General features: G+C 41.9%; 1 protein-coding gene across 6 annotated transcripts in view; it reads left to right on the forward strand.

The window, feature by feature from the left end:
• The window catches only part of SORCS1 (sortilin related VPS10 domain containing receptor 1), a 455,367-nt gene that overhangs the window by 423,400 nt on the left and 15,627 nt on the right, over nt 1-16,340 (forward strand). For all 6 annotated transcript variants that reach the window (XM_070432324.1, XM_070432327.1, XM_070432328.1 and 3 more), the window contains exons 23-24: nt 2,432-2,563; nt 12,656-12,755. In XM_070432324.1, coding sequence (XP_070288425.1) covers nt 2,432-2,563; nt 12,656-12,755 — 232 coding nt within the window. The remainder of the gene's footprint in view (nt 1-2,431; nt 2,564-12,655; nt 12,756-16,340) is intronic.

Consider the following 16,340-nt stretch of genomic DNA (forward strand, 5'->3'; position numbering starts at 1 on the left):
AGGTCAATGGGGGGGAAAAGGAGACATATGTGTTACTTTCAACAATCACCTTTTTCTCATCAAATGGGGTTTTTCTGTTGACATTTCACCATGGGATCTTTCACCGAAAGTCTTCATTAAGCATTTTTTAGTATGATAAGGATGGTTTAGACAATCTTGAGTTAAAAATCTAGTAGGGGCATAGAACAGTATAATCTTGGCTGTGATAGGAACTGCTGTGTGATCATTGTCAGGAAAAGGGAGGTGGTAGAGCACTGGTGACGAACAGAGGCTTCATGGTCAGACCAAAGTCCCAGACTAATCATCACCACTCACTACCTAGGTGGCCTTGAGCCATTGTTTCCCTTTCCTCCATCTGCCATCTGTCCTGTGACAGAAATAGAGATGCATTGCCCAGATCCCCATTCAGAGAAACACTGTTGTCTTAACTGCTAGGAGTGCTGTGGGTAGAGGCTTCACCTGCCTTACTCCAGGTCATGTCAGTGCTCACATCCAGTGACTGATGCAGTTAGAGAAGGGCCTGGCTTAACCTCACACACACCTGAAGCACCATCCTCACTCCTATAAGGTCTCCCGAGGCTGCCTTTGGCCTTCATCACAGCTCAACTGCTCCCTCTGCTCATTCTTGCTTCCTTCTCTTCACTCCCATAGCTGTTGATCCCAAGAGCACCGTTAATAAACACCCCAAATGCTAAACTCAAGTCAGCCTCCTGAGGACCCCAACCTGTGATATGTCTTGACCAACAAAGAGGGGCATAATGATAATTGTTTCAAATAGTTGTCATTGAAGGTTGCATTACAAAATATTAAATTGCTTAGCACAATGCTAGGCACATGGGAAGGACCCAATAAGTGGGATGTCTTACAACCTTGAAAAAGTTATAAATCAAGGTGGAGTTCAGAAACTAACAAAAAAGTCACCTAATTTGGAAATCTTGAAAAATATATAGAAGCAAGCAGACTTTAAAAGAAAATTCATGAAGGAGAGTAGGGTTTCAGCAGCCAATGTAGAGAAAAGACATTCTCAGGAAGCTGGAACACACAGAAACATTTTCAGGAAAAGGCTGTAATTCTGAGAAATTGTATATGATTCCATTTGGCTGGAGCATATGATGACTGTGTGAGTTGTGGTTAATTTCATTTGGAAAGGAAGAGGAGGACCATATTGGAGATGACTTTGAATGTATATTCAATCCAGTTGGTAGTGTGAATTACTGCAACGATTTAGACAGGCAAACACAGTCTGAGTTGGACTGAAGGAAACTAAATCTGAAAGTAGTAGCCAAGCTCCTGGAAATAGGGAGATTATTGTAAAACTTGAGGGGAGAGAGTATGTAAATGCTGAATTGGGATATTAACAGCGGGTATTTAAACAGGAGGGAACCAGTAGGATCATTGCTGTGGAGGTTGACTTGTCAAGATCTCTCAGACTGAAAGATAATACATAGAGGGGAGTGTAATGTCAGAAGCGAATGGAAGGCTTGGAGCAAGGGTGTCTGGGAAAGGACCACCCTGAGTCATCCACATGTAGAATTGATATTTTACGGCTGAAAATGAGAAGGTCCTTTTTTGACATGAATGTCGGAAGTCCTAGTGAAACAATGGTGTTCTAACTGACCAAGGAAGAGTATGGCTGGGATTGGAGCTATCGATCGATTCTAGGACCATCTGGAGAGTGGACTCGGGAAACGCTAGGATATAAGCTCAAAATAGAGCAAATGAACTAAGAGGAAATCCTTGAGTGGTAACTGTAATGTTAACAGGATTCAGCATGACAGAGGGAAGGGCTCAACATGCTTCATGAAACAGGCTGGCCCTCAGGTTCTTGTGATGTGGAGAGTCAGTAGGTGCCTGAGGGGTGTGATATGGGGGAGTTATATTAGGTTGAGTCATTCAACCAGATGTGATTGGTCCACTCTAGTGCTACCAGGAAGGAGGAAGTTTGGTTTAAAAGGGTTAAGGCGTGAGGGGCAAATGATAGCGTTTAATAAGTGAGGGTCTTCTCCTGGCAAGGTCCACTCACCAGAGATTTCCTGTAGGAAGAAGAGCTAACATTTGAGTTACCAGGCATGACTAGAGATGCTTTAGGTGCAACTTACTTAATTCTCAAAACCACCCTTTCATAAGTATTGCCAGTCTCCCCACTTTTTACTTGAGAGAATGGAGGTACAGAGGAGGTAATGTGTTTAAGGTTTCACAGGGATGAAGCTGAGATCAAACCTCACACAGTCTGACTCTGAGCCAGCACTTGCAGCCCAGTGCTGGTTCTCACATCCTTTCCTACAAGGTGCACCCAGGACCCTGCTTGCACGCCTCACCCACAACCCCTTGCGTCTTCTTACCGCCCCACCCCCACTCCCTGCTGGATGCTTGGCCCCTTCTCATCATCTTTCCTGCAGGACTTACATGCTCCTCCGTGTCTCCCCCTCAGGCCACTGGGGTTCCGAGCCCCCACATCCTGGTGGCGGTGCTCCCTGGTTTACCTACGGCTGCTGAGCTCTTTGTCCTGCCATATCAGGATCCAACAGGAGAGAACAAAAGGTCAGCAGAGGATCTGGAGCAGGTGAGTCCCCCAGGTGACATTTCAGCTTTCCCCAGAGGCCTGTATCACACTCCTGCTAGTGTCTAACCACCACACAGCAGCTCTCAGGGATCTGGGCTTGAGAGCGAGAGCACCAACTGTTGGTGGAGCCTTAGACTTTCTGGTCTTCCATTTCTTTTTCATAACCTGTTGATCTAGCTACAGCTTCACAAAAAAACAATGCACAAGTGTTTGTTGTACACCATGGCTCAGTTACTCAGAGTATATCCACACTGGAATGCTCTACAGCATTTACAGTGAATTAGATAAGTCTATGCATATTGACATGACAAACTGTCCAAGATGTTAAGAAAAAGGCAAGTGGCTGAACAAAATGCAGAGTTTGAACCTATTTATATCTTATTTTACTTATTCTCATCACCAGAGTATCATGAGAATTAAATGACTTCATATACATGATATCTATATATATAAAAACCCAGCAACCAGAATGGCAAAACAACCAGAATGACTGGAACGACTGGTGGCTATGAAGGGCACTGTGGCAGCCAACCAGCCTGATCTGGGCCCCAATCAGGGACCCCCCCCCTCTCGCCCCCTCCCCCCCACCCCCCGCCAGCAGGCCCTGTCCTCAGTCAGCCTCCATCGCCCAGATTGGGGGTGGGGCCGGCCGGCCAACCACCCACAGCCCCTCCCCCCCACCGGCCTGGCCAAATGGGCCCCCATCAGGGCAGGCCAGCTGGATCCCACCCATGTACAAATTCATGCACCAGGTCTCTAGTTGTTTATAAAAGGTACAAATTTTGTACAGATCATGAATCCTCTTTATCACACTATGTTAAGATGATGACCTAATGTGTGCTGATAACAAATGAGTAATATCGGCTCCAGGAAACCTCCACCTCTGGAATATTAATGTAACTCTGTGTGTGTTTATGTCTGTGTGTATCTCTGTGTGTTTCTCTCCTACCTGTCCCCTTTCATTCCTTCCACCCCTCCTTTTAACTTCAAGTCTCTCCAGTCTCTGTAGTGGATATTATTATTATGTTGCTGTTATTTTTCTTGTTCTTTTTCTCTGCCCATTGAGTTAAAATGATCAGTCTTGGTTACCCTGTTAGAAACTATATGACTTCAGTTTCTTAATTCTTTCTGGCCAATAGATTAAAGATAGGATTTCTCTGGGGCACTAGGTAAATATTGGCTTTTCCCCTCTAGTACTTGGAGCTTTTCCATTTATTTAGAATGAACCCCTAATCAAGTCCTATGATCAGTAGTCTTCCAAGATGCATTGAGTATCCCCTAGAACAGCCTGACTAACAACAACCCCAAATTACAGCATGGCCTACCTCCTACACACTCTTCTTTTCCCTGCCACCTTGTCACCTGGCAGAAGGCTCACCTCTGTCATTTTCTCCAGGTGCAAATAATAAACACAGCTGTCATGGAAAGCAAGCCCTGCTGACCCCAACTTCCCAGTGAACTGCAATGGAAGCGGGGGGCAGCAGGTAACCCATCAGATTTGCATCTGACCTTGCCCAGCACCATCACTCAGCATCCCATCACATTCTACAAATTATTACCTGCACCTGAAATTTAGTTGGAGGGAAAAAAATGGATTATTTCTTATTACAGCATTGCTAATGAGAACCTACCAGGAAAGGAGATCTGAGGCCTTTAGGTCCTCCTCTTACTGATTATCCATGAAGTCCAGATCATAGTCTTTGCAAGTATGGGATAGTCCAGGTTTGGAGCCAGCAAATTCCCTGGCCACCACATCATCTGTGCATCTATATTTTTCATTCTTTCCATTTTTCTCTGAAAGTATAATTCATTCTAGATGTTTTCCTTGGGAACATGTAGAAAGAAGAGGGGTAAGTTCTGTGAAACTTCTTTTGCTTGTGTAAGGATATATCTTGTTTTGACTGTCTATTTTCTCTGAAATTCTTGTTTCTCTGTCTTGTCTGAGTGCCTCCTACAAAGGCATTGTCAGAAAGCTGAGGGATGGTCCCCAGGTAGCCTGAGACCAGGTATTAATAGACCATTCATCAGAGACCTGATGGTGGCTGTCGTCTTTGAAGGCTGTGTGACTTAGCATTTGGCACATGTATAGGGAGTCCAAATACTTTATTAGAAAGAGCATAGGTTTGGAGAAATGTAAACCAGGTTTCTAGTTTAAGCTCTATAGTCATTGCATCTGTTTTATAGATGAAGAAAATAGGACCAGAAAAGTTCAATAATTCAGCCAAAGAAACATCCATCTCAGAGGATGTTTGAGATATCATTAAAGAAACGATATGGCAAGGTACTTGTCCTATTGTGGATGTCCAGTATTGCTAAATGGATGGTGGTTAGGTTTGTGGCCATTTGGGAGGAGAAAATATGGAAAATGAAAAAATAATTTAAGACTACTTGATACAGTCAGGGCATGTATTGGAAGAAAGAGGATGGTGGGAATAAGGGGGAAAAGATTAATGAATGAAAGTATACGAGCGAACAAGGTCAGTAGGAAACAGAAAGAGCATGTATGAATGACTATACTGGAGTGAGGATGACACATCTAAGTCATCATGCAGATTTATAGCATTAAAGGAAAACAAAGTACCAAGCCAGAGATTGTAACTCTGTTTAAGGAATTTGCCAGTGTTTCAGCCTCATTCAGGACTCAAACTAAACTAAATACAACAACCAAACAGATGCCAAAATAAGCACATGAGATTAGTTTGGGGAGAATGGCGGTACCCTAGTGCAAAAGGGCAGTAATGAGATCAACATATAAAACTGAGCCAGGTGTCAAGCACCTGAGAAACATGGGTTGGCCATCAGAAACCTGTAGTTTTCCTCCAAAGAGGGGTCCTTTGACCCTTCTCTCTGACTCAGTGGCTTTAAAATGAAGGAATTCAGGCCCCAAGGTAGAGGTGTGACTTGCCTGAGGTGAAACAACTCTTATAGTTCTGTTTCTGTAGCGGACTGTCTAGTCTAGTGCTCTCCTACCCACCACATCCCATGCTACAGACGTGGATTTGGATACCACTGTACTTCTGCGGACCCAGAAATACCAAGGCTGATGCACTATACTAGGAAATGAATGAGATATGTTTTGCATTTGTGTGTGTTTCTGAATGCAATTAACAGCTATCCAATTCAAACACATTGAAGGGAAAAAGTGAAGTTATGAGCTTAGTTCGTTGAGAAATCTAAGGCTATAGTTCAGGCATGGGTGAATTTTGGGTCACTCAGAAGTATCATCAAATTACTCCTCTTTCTTCCCCTGTCCCTCTTTTTTCTATCCCTGTTCTTTACTGCCACGTGGGAAGTCTGCCTAAGAATGAAGCTAACACTTAGGAAAGCAACAGTGGCCATAGGCACTCCCAGCTGCTGTTGAGTCAGCTGTTAATCCCATCCAGTGCCTCCCTGATTGTATCTCGAGAGCCCAGGTTGACAGTTCCCACTGGCCTGACTTGGGTGCAGTGGGCATCTCTTAACTCGCCCAATGGTCAGAGGGATAGAGTGTGTCAACTCTGATGGGTTATACCCTCCCTGGATCATGGATGTAGGTGGAGGGGGCTCCTAAATCAAGGACTAAAATAATAAAGGACATGGTTCTTTAAAGAAAAGCGTAAGAAGAGAGAAGGAACACTGGGCAGGCCAAAGCAACTGACTCCCTTTGCAGTAAATTATACAGAAATTTTAAATGAATTCAAAGCCAAACCAAACAAAAAGATCCCTTTCCCCCTATTTGAAGGCTGTACTCTGAATCCCAGATGGAACTTGGGAAGGACTGACCTTATCCCTCCTCTTAATGCCCTGGCCCCTTTCTTGTAAAGATACAGCATAGGACACCCCCACCCCCAAGCAGGGGAAGAAATGGGACCCCTGTCAGATGAACCCTGGAGACTGTAAGGACAAGGCCCCAGCAAAGGGCTCCTGCCTTTCCTCCTTTAGCTTCCTCTATCAGCATTCCCGAGGGAGAGGGATTATGTCTTAGACTGAGCTATCTTTTCTGTGAAATAAATTGAAAATCCCCTCACAGTGAGAAGTACTTGACCTTGTTATCAAGCAACGTGGGCCGGGTTAATCAAGTGACCTCTGTCTGGGAGGGTTCCACCCGCCTTGATTTCAGATTTCCAGTGAGTGAGGAGAAACTGGCTTGCCCTTTGCTGGCCTCATCAGGGACAGCACATTCTGCTACCCTGAGGCCAGCTGCTCAGATATAGAGCAGTTCTTCCCCTCCATGGCTGTGCCTCCTTCTCTCGGAATCATCAGAGGTAAGCAGATTTGTATCTGGCTTCCCCGGAGGGAGGAAAGAGCATCCTGCTCTATGAAGGTTGTTGGGGGTGCTTGGCTGGAGAGATAGGGAGCCTACCGGTTCTTTTGCAGAATCTGTAAAGGGCATGAAAACACTTAAAAGGAAGAAAAGGACTATGGGAAAAATATCAACCATCAACAATGTATTCGAGCCTCAGTTGTTTGTGTTCTCATATACACTTCACCACAGATGCAGAGTCTAAGATTCAGGGAAAGGAAAGGTGCCTCTGAAAATGGAACAGTCTATTGGCAGCACTTTAAGGAAGTAAACATTTACTCTGAAATATAATTCATAAACTCAGACTATTTTTTATATGCCCACAGAGTCTACTTTGTCTGGATTTATTAATGTGAGGAGTTGAACCATAGAAATACTCTGGAGTTCACAAAAAAGATCATTAAAGTAAGAAACCATAACTAAAAGTAGAGTAGGTAAGATTTGGCCCAAAAGTAACATGGCAAAAGGAGACCGAGCTTAGAGCTGGTTCTGAAGAATATGAGAGGAGGAAGTGTGTATGGCTGATCTATTTCTTCCTTATATCACCCAGGAAACTTCTTAGGCACTTTCATCACACTGATTATCTTGGACGAAGAAAGAATGGAAATAGATGAGCTAGTGTTAACTAGAATCAGTATTTGGCCCCATTGCTTTCCCCACTAATTGTATGAGTTGGGGAAGATCTTCCTCTGTTGAATCTAAAAGAAAGATTCTTCAATTGCTAGTTGAAGGGACCTTAATAATGTAGCAGAACCAAGATTGATTGAGTAGGTCAGCTCCAAGGTCATTCCAGGAAAGTCTGTCCTTAAATATGGCACCAGGATGCTACTTATATTTAATAGGGTTTCCATTCCTTCTATCAACTTCAGAGATAAGCACTAGTATTTTAGCCCAATGTAGCTTTGCCATTGATAAGTCTGCCAAAGCCCCTGTTGAATCTATAGTTTCACATTTACCACTTCTCTGCATTACATGTTTTATAAATTTATCAACTGCTTTGCTGTCCTTCTACTTCTCTTTTTTCATGTTTCGGTGTTTGACACTACCATTCTAATAATCTGAGTCTGTGTTTGCCTCCAATTTGTTTTATTAAAAATGGTTTAGATGTTGAATGTGTTATTTGTGCAGTAACCGTCACCATTATTGACTACATATTTCCAGCTCACTGACTTCTGGATACACGGTAGGGTTGTTCCCATAATTTTCTTCGGTGGGCAGACCCATGTGACTAATTCTGGCCAATGACTTGGGAGCAGAAGTGAGATGCGTCACTTCCAAGTTGAAGTATCCAAATGCCATTTGCAAACTCCTTTGCCCTCCTAGGGTGCTGTGAATGCAGCACTGAGGGCGCTGCTTCACCAGCCTGTATCCCTGGGTCAGTGGTCAGCAAACTCATTAGTCAACAGAGCCAAATATCATAGTACAATGATTGAAATTTCTTTTGAGAGCCAAATTTTTTAAACTTAAACTATATAGGTAGGTACATTGTTATGAACTTAATTAGGGTACTCCTAAGGCTTAGGAAGAGCCACACTCAAGGGGCCAAAGAGCCGCATGTGGCTCGAGAGCCGCAGTTTGCCAACCACGGCCCTGGGTGATCACAATGAGCACAGCACCACTGCTGACCTGCAGTTTGAGCAAGAAAGGCACCTTCAGTGCTTCAGGGCCCTGGAGATTTTAACCTAGTGACTTCAGCCTCACCTCGCTTGCTGTCATTGCTACTCTTAAATTTCAAACTTGGTGAAGAAGATACGGAGAAGATTGGTGTTTTCCCTTCAGCAGGTCCCTCCCCCTGCATCCTCTTGAAGGTAGCTTTCCAAGTATTTTCTGGAATCCCCACTGTCTTCTGAAGTGGTACTTTGGGTGAAGTGTGAGTTATATGTGAATCACAGGCCTATTCCTCCACTTGGCAGATGCCAAGGATAATAAGTTGTTTCTTTGGTCATGATTATTTAGCTGAAGGAGACCAGAAAATGGACTGTGTAGGTCATCAGCAGAGGGGGGTGGGGGGTGACAGAACAAAGGATAAATGAGATTTGCTAAGACAGTACACTCTCACTGGACAGAAAAGTAAATTTAACTTGCTTCAGCGGGTCCAATCTCCCAGCAAGCATTCATTATTTCACTTGATTCTTTATCATGCAAGGTTTTGTCTTTCTCACCACACTTTTCTATAGATTCCAGTTTATTCTACTCCGTTCATAGCCAAAGACTCTCCCAAACATTGCATATTATATTAACCAGTAAACAGACTGTGGCCATTCTGAGGATAAAGTTAGGAGTTGCTTATTCCCGTAGCTCATGCTGGTCAGCTGATATGGGACTGGAGTTATAAGCTGTGTGCTTCACTGGTGAATAAGAGATGGCAGAGTAATGAATGAAATGTGCCTGTAAAACCTCATAAGCCTGCCCAGCTCCTCCTCTTTCCAAATATCTTTTGCTCTCTTTCTTCCTCAGCTGGTTAAAGAAAAATGCTTCTGCCGAAAATGCCCAGGGACTTAGAGTCAAACAATATTGCAGTCTAGACTCAACTCTTCAAAAATAACTGGGTAAACTGAGGTATATCCTGTAAGGTCCATGTTCCTTCCCAAGCAGATACCAGCACTAACATCTGAAACATTCGGAGTTAGAAAAACAAAACAGAACAATAAAAATACGCAATTGTACCGATATAAATTGTGCAATGCATAGATAATATACTTAAAACACATACATGACCATTGACCTGATGAAAACATTAGAGGACAAACACTTCTGTAGGTGGCATGGAAAACATTTAAAATATTGTCAACAGTTTGATACTCATTTATGTGAGTAGAGAAATACATGGTTGTAATTGAAATGATTCTTGTATGCAAGGTGAATTTTATTTAGTTTTATCTCCATGTATAATTTCATTCCTGCAAACGATGTGTTATTCATTGCATGTATTTGACACAAGTTAAATACATGAAACATACCTTTTGCTGTTGGATGATTTTTTCATAGCCTGCTTAATTTGGTCAATGACACAGATAAAGCCAATGAAGCAATGTTATAAATGAAAACAAAATTCTGGGAAGTTCATCATATTCATAAGGGACTATCTAGAAGTATGACATTCTGATGAACTTTATTTTCTTGTTTAGTTATTTATATTACTCACTTGAGAAAAAAAACATTCTCAGGGATTATCACTCCACCTGGTGGAAAAAGAAAAGTCTTTATCTGGCAAATACATATTCCCTTTTGCCCACATGATGGACTCCACAACACAGAGCAATTCCTTAATTACCTCTGATGAGTCATTCCTATTTGAATTAAAACATTTTCCTATAAATATAAGTGTGTACATGTACACATCTACATAACATGATAAACATTTTTATACATACATGATTACTATTATCTACATATTTCATATATATTTACACATTTCTGTATGTGTACATGTGTTCATTTCATAATCAAAACGTTTATGATTGACCTCCACTGAAAATCCAGGGTCAAATCCCTATAAAGACCTTACAAATTGAATGAGAAGAACAAGGTAAAGTGGGAACTGGGTGTCGCAACAATGTAGAGAACCCGGAGGAAAAGCATTCTTCAGTCTGTGTTAGAAACCCTCTCTTCCTGTAAACCCGGAGCATAATGAAAGATACCCAGTGCCCAGGGGAAAGAACAGCCTAATATAGAGAACAAAGCTGTTTTCGATATAATCGTATGATGATCTTGTTTTTCTGTGTGGTTTGCCAAATGGAAACGTTAGAGAGGCTGAGCTTGCACAGATCCCAGGTGCTCAGCCACAGGTAACTGACAGTCCTCCAGCAAAGAAGTTCATCCACAGGGCAGTCCGCTCTGTGACCAAGGAGATGGTTTCCAGAAGGGACTTGGCTTCAAAACAAAACCTCCTGACCCTGCTTAACTGCTGAAAGAATCAAATGGATCATTTCTGTGACTCAGTGGATTAACTTAAATTCTATAAATATAAAAGCAAACACATATAATAATTTAGCAGAATCATGGTCAGGAAGCATCTAATTAGACTTAAAAGTAACATAAATAAATACTAAATTGATGAGTAGAATATTAAAAATAAGGCAAGGTGACCAGATCATAATAGGAGTGAGCCCTGGCTAGTGTGGCTCAGTTGGTTGGAATGTCCTCCCATGCACCAAAGGGCTGTGGGTATCATTCCTGATCAGGGCACATGCCTAGGTTTCAGGTTTCAATCCCATCAGGGTGCATGCAGGAGGCAAGTGATCTATGTTTCTCTCTCATCTCTCATCTCTCTCTCTCTCTCTCTCTCTCTCTCTCTCTCTCTCTCTCTCTCTCCCCTTGCTAACTCTCCCTCTCCCCCTCTCAGGAATGAAAGCACATCCTTGGGTTAGGATTTAAATAAAAATTATATAGATAAAAGCCTAAGCTACCAGCCAATTGGCCAGTAGCTATGATGCACACTGACCACCAGAGGGCAGACGCTCAACGCACAGGCTTGGAAACATGGAACAGACTGATGAATCTCAGGGGGAAGAGAAAAGGGGGGAGGGCAGTATGCAAAAATCTTATATGCATACTGGGGTCCCTTGGCCTGGCCTGCAGGGATTGGGCTGAAACCAGTTCTCCAACATCCCCCGAGGGGTCCCGGATTGTGAGAGGGCACAGGCCAGGCCTAGAGACCCCACTGGTGCACAAACCCATGCACCGGGCCTCTAGTAATAATAATAATAGGAGTGTGGTGATAACTTTTCATAATTTGCTCAAAAATATAAGCAAAGCCAAGCAAATTGAGCTGGGTTTTCTACTTTAAACTGAACAGAATTTTACTTTGACTTTAAAACCTTACCTTATACTCTTACTACCTAAATAAAGCTCTTTGCCCCATGTTGGGGTTAAATATTCTGAGGCCCAGAATTCCCTGCATCTGTCTAGTATACGTGTCAGCCCAAGTAGCCGGTCAGCTGATGTCCTACACCTGAAACCAGGGTCAGCCAGTTCATTACTTAAGTTGAGGTTGCACTTTGTTTCAACTATATAATGTATTATTTTAGAAGAACTACATTTTCCATTCAATAAATATTCATAAAGTAGCTATTCTGTGAAAACCACAAGGCATGGGTTGGGGAAGGGGTGGGAGGCATAGGGAGGAATAAGGTGGAATCTAGCAGTTAATAAAATACTTGTATATGAATCTCACCACAATGTATAACTTGTACATGTCTGCTTCTTTTAAGCTCTGTCTATAACAAATTTTAAAAACCGGGCATGACTTTTCTAAGCTATCACAGGATAGTTTTTAATTGTAAAAAGTATTTGATGTACTAATTATTTGACCTATTTTGTAGCATTTAGTATGTAAAGTCAGGTCATGCTTAAAAATAATTATTTCTACCCGACTGGTGTGGCTCAGTGGTTAAGTGCTGACCTATGAACCAGGAGGTCACAGTTCTCTTCCCCATCAAGGCACATGCCCAGGTTGTGGGCTAGATCCCCAGTGTGGGCATGCAGGAGGCAGCTGATCAATGATTCTCTCTCATCATTGATGTTTCTCTCTTTCTCTCTCTCTCTCTCTCTCTCTCTCTCTCTCTCTCTCTCTCTCTTTTCCTATCTCCCTCTCCCTTCCTCTCTGAATTCAATAAAATATACTTTTAAAAATAATTTTATTACTTCTTCATATTCTGAAATAAAGCATCCTATTAAAACTTATTTATATAATTCACAAGCATACTATTGGGAATGCCTTGGTAAATGCAATACATATTACTCAGCACATTTGTTTATAGTCAGTATGACAATTTTGGTGGCACTCACTATGACACTGCTTCTTTCAGATATCGGAGCTACTGATCCACAAGCTCAACCAGAACTCAGTGCACTTTGAGCTGAAACCTGGGATCCAAGTCCTCGTCCATGCAGCACACTTAACAGCAGGTCAGTTTGCATGTCTCCTGTCTTTGCTAGTGGCTCTAGTAAAGGGGATTCTCCATCTATCCTTTTATCATAACAAAACTAGATGGTGCCTCTCCTTATCAGAAAGGCAACAGAATGAAGTGCATTTTCTTAGTCCTGGTGAAAACCAATAATGATTCACCTAAATACATACTCCTCAAATAATAGCAAGTTTCATCTGAACAGAAATCTTAAAGTTAATTCTACAAATAACATTTTTTCCCGGTCTTTCTGCAAAACCTTATTTTCAAATTATTCATGTTTCAAATATTTTTTTAAAGTTTTGAGATACAGTAGTCAGTGGAAATACCTGGGACTTAGCAATTGTACAGGGCTGTAGCCAGGAATTGAATCCCAAGTTGGTCATGATCTTACAAATTAACTAATGTCATTGAGTTTCTGTCTCTTCATCTATAGAAGGTAGGAGACATAAACCCACTTCCTAAGGCTATGTAGAAGTCTCAATGATAATGCAGGTAATCCCATGTAAATAGAAATAGCTATCATTGGTTGTATCAATACTAAACTAAATTAATATTTATTGAGTACTTATTTTTGCAAATTACTTTGGTGGTACAGTAGGAAATGATCTTTGTCCCCAAAATACATATGATCTGGTTGTGATGGGGCAAAGTTTGCTGTAGCAGTGGTGGTGGTGCTCTGGAGTGGGGGGGATGGGCAGTGGTGGGGGGTAACTCAGTGAGTAATGTGCCTACATGCTCAGGTAGGGAAGCAAAGGGGCATACTTAAGCACTTAGAGTTTTCAGTCTTGCTGCCAGACCAATGGTTTTCATCTTGGCCCCATCACTGACTCACTATATAGAACCTCATCTACTTCATCGCTTGGGAGGCAAAATTTGCTTTACAGCATGCTCACCTTCTAAATAAGCAATGTCTTCAGGCAGTATATTTTGCTTAAAGCTGGGTGCCTTGATTTCTTAGGAAACACTCCCCTATTATTTACCAGGGGCCTCTGTTAGAAAGGGGAGCATCACAGATCAGAATAGAGACCTAACCTACTTTCCCAGTCTATCATTCTAGAGGCCACTAACATTTCATTCGTTTCTTCTCCCAAACCTCTCGTCTATCAGTTATGTTATGTGCCTGGTTTTTATTGACCTCGTTGTCACATCACATTCCAAAGATGGGCAGATGGGCAGATCATGTTGCTGAATTTGAAATCTTATCTCAAATGTTTCTTAAGGATGCTTTCCTATAATGACATCTGGCATAGAGCTGGGATCAAGCTGAAAAATAAGAATAAAAAAGTAGGTATTTAATTGAAACTGGTTTGGCCAGTGGCTTGGCCAGAGAAAGGGATACAGCAAAGTCATCCATGAATCCATGTGGGAGAAAAAGCCCATTCCCCATAGCAATGACAGGTTTATTGTTATTGATTTAAGCTCCAGGTGGCAAGGAATAATGCAAAATTTGGAAGATCTGGAAAATTTCCTTAATTAATGTTCATAGTTTATTTCATAGTGGGGAATTTGGAGAGCAGGACTCAGATCTCTAGGAAGAAGAACCGGCCAAAGGGAGGGATATTTCTGGGAGTTCAGGTAAGCACACTGAGATTTGAATGAGAGCCCCCTGCAGTTTACATATGTATGATGTGAGGTTGCCAAAGAATAAGACAATAACAATACAGTTCAAGGCAGAAGCCCAATATTAAATGGGGCCAATTTGGATAGAGTGAGAAAAATATTTGATTTCCAACCATTGTGGCTGTTCGAGGCTCTTCCCTGTTAGATTTAATAGTAGGACCTTTTGGCGTTGTAATTCCCAACCCAATCAACTGGCTTATTGAGCTTCCTGTTAGGACTGGCTCAGGGGCTGGAGTAGATGTAGACTTATATTGGAATAACTAGTTCTAGTTTGAAGAGTAAAGGAAAAGAATGTGAAGGGCTGACTCAATAACTTGGTCTTGGAAACTTCTGATATGTTGAGTTTAGCCATGCTTGTCATAATAGTGTTAGAACTGGTGGTACCCACAAGTACCAGCTCACTCAGCCAGACTTCTATATACTAAAGACAATGTTTGTGTTAAGATTAGTATTTCAGTAATTGTGATAAAGAAGTAAAATATATGTGGGCCAAGTTGTCTGTTGGAGATTGTTACTAAGTTGGCTGCAACTGTATGATTTTTTAAAAAACTATTTGAACAGGGTGGTAGAGTATATCTACTGAGACAGTGGAGGAAGTTCCTTTGCACATAGAAAGCTTGGCATGTGGGGTGGGGGAGTCGGTGCTTTGAGACACTTGCCACAATTTCTTTTATTAAGTTAAAACGAACACATTCCTATTTATGGGTAGGAAGAAACCTGGGGAAAAGAAAAAACGAGGAAGAGTATTTGATGCAGATCTTTCACCTCAGCTACCTTTCCCTTCTTCTTTTCCTCCTGCAGCAGGCAGAAGAAAATACAATTTTTTTTTTCAAAAAAGGAAAAAGGGCCACTGTTTGCAACATTTCATGTCTCATAAGCAGGATTGCTAATACCTTCCCAGGGACCATTCCAGCACACTGCTGCATTCCATTAATTGCTCAGCAGATGTTCAGCAGCCTTCTTTTAAAAATGTTTGAGCCAGAATATGTTGCTGGTGAAAGAGGCAATGCATAATTTGGTTTGTCTCCAAGGAAAAAGAACTGTCTCCTTTCAGGAATTTACTATCCTTATTTTGTGTCTCAAATTCAGCTCCCTGTTAAGTTTTATGGGAACACAAGGTAAGCATTTCCAGATACCTGGGTGTCATTAGAGATTGGATTGAGTTCGTTTCCCACCCCCGCTCTCATGGTCTATTGGGGAATTCATTAACTTCGATATCTAAGCTGAGCTAAACTTTGTTTTAGCAGTCCTTGTTTATTCTCAGCCTTTCCTCTGCTTCTCCATTTCTGTGCAATTACTCTTAAGACCGTACCACTCCTGACAGATATGTTTCTGAAATTCTCTTTGCAGAAAGGAGAGATGTGATAATGTGTGAAACGGGGAGAGAATGAGAAGATGTTGTCGGGAAGTTTGAGGGAGGGCCATGGCCAGGGTGGCTCTCTTTGACTTTTAGAACCTGATGGTAGCTGGCATCGATGTTGAGCAGAGAAAGGCTAGGATGTTACAAAACAACCCAGGGAGTTGGAAAAGGGAATAGACATCTATCAAGCTGGATGTTGGACTGGACACACTGGTGTTTTGACTGAAGTGTACCTTTCCTCATTCTACTCCCAGCTGGACTATTTCTCTCCCTTCTCCATCTGTCTACAACTCCTAAGTCTATTTTTATTTTAAGGCTCAACTCAATGCCAACATGTGCATGAATCTTTTCTAGAGACCTTTCCCTGGATTTCATCTATCCCTTGTCTGAGCTCACAGACAAGGGATAGATGAAAATCTTTATTAAAATCTTTATTGTTGCCATCATCATCATCACTCTTATTTAACTCCTTAAGGACACAGTCTAGCATATCTTAATATTGTCTCCACCTTGGTACCCAACAGAGAACTTGCAACATATCAGGTGCTCAATAAATATTGCTTTATAAATAATTAGATGTATCTTCAGTTTCTAAGTTGAAGA

The sequence above is a fragment of the Myotis yumanensis genome, unplaced genomic scaffold (genome assembly GCF_028538775.1).
Source record: "Myotis yumanensis isolate MYYU_CA2020_CCGP unplaced genomic scaffold, mMyoYum1.0.hap1 SCAF_13, whole genome shotgun sequence".
In the NCBI taxonomy this organism is placed as follows: domain Eukaryota; kingdom Metazoa; phylum Chordata; class Mammalia; order Chiroptera; family Vespertilionidae; genus Myotis; species Myotis yumanensis.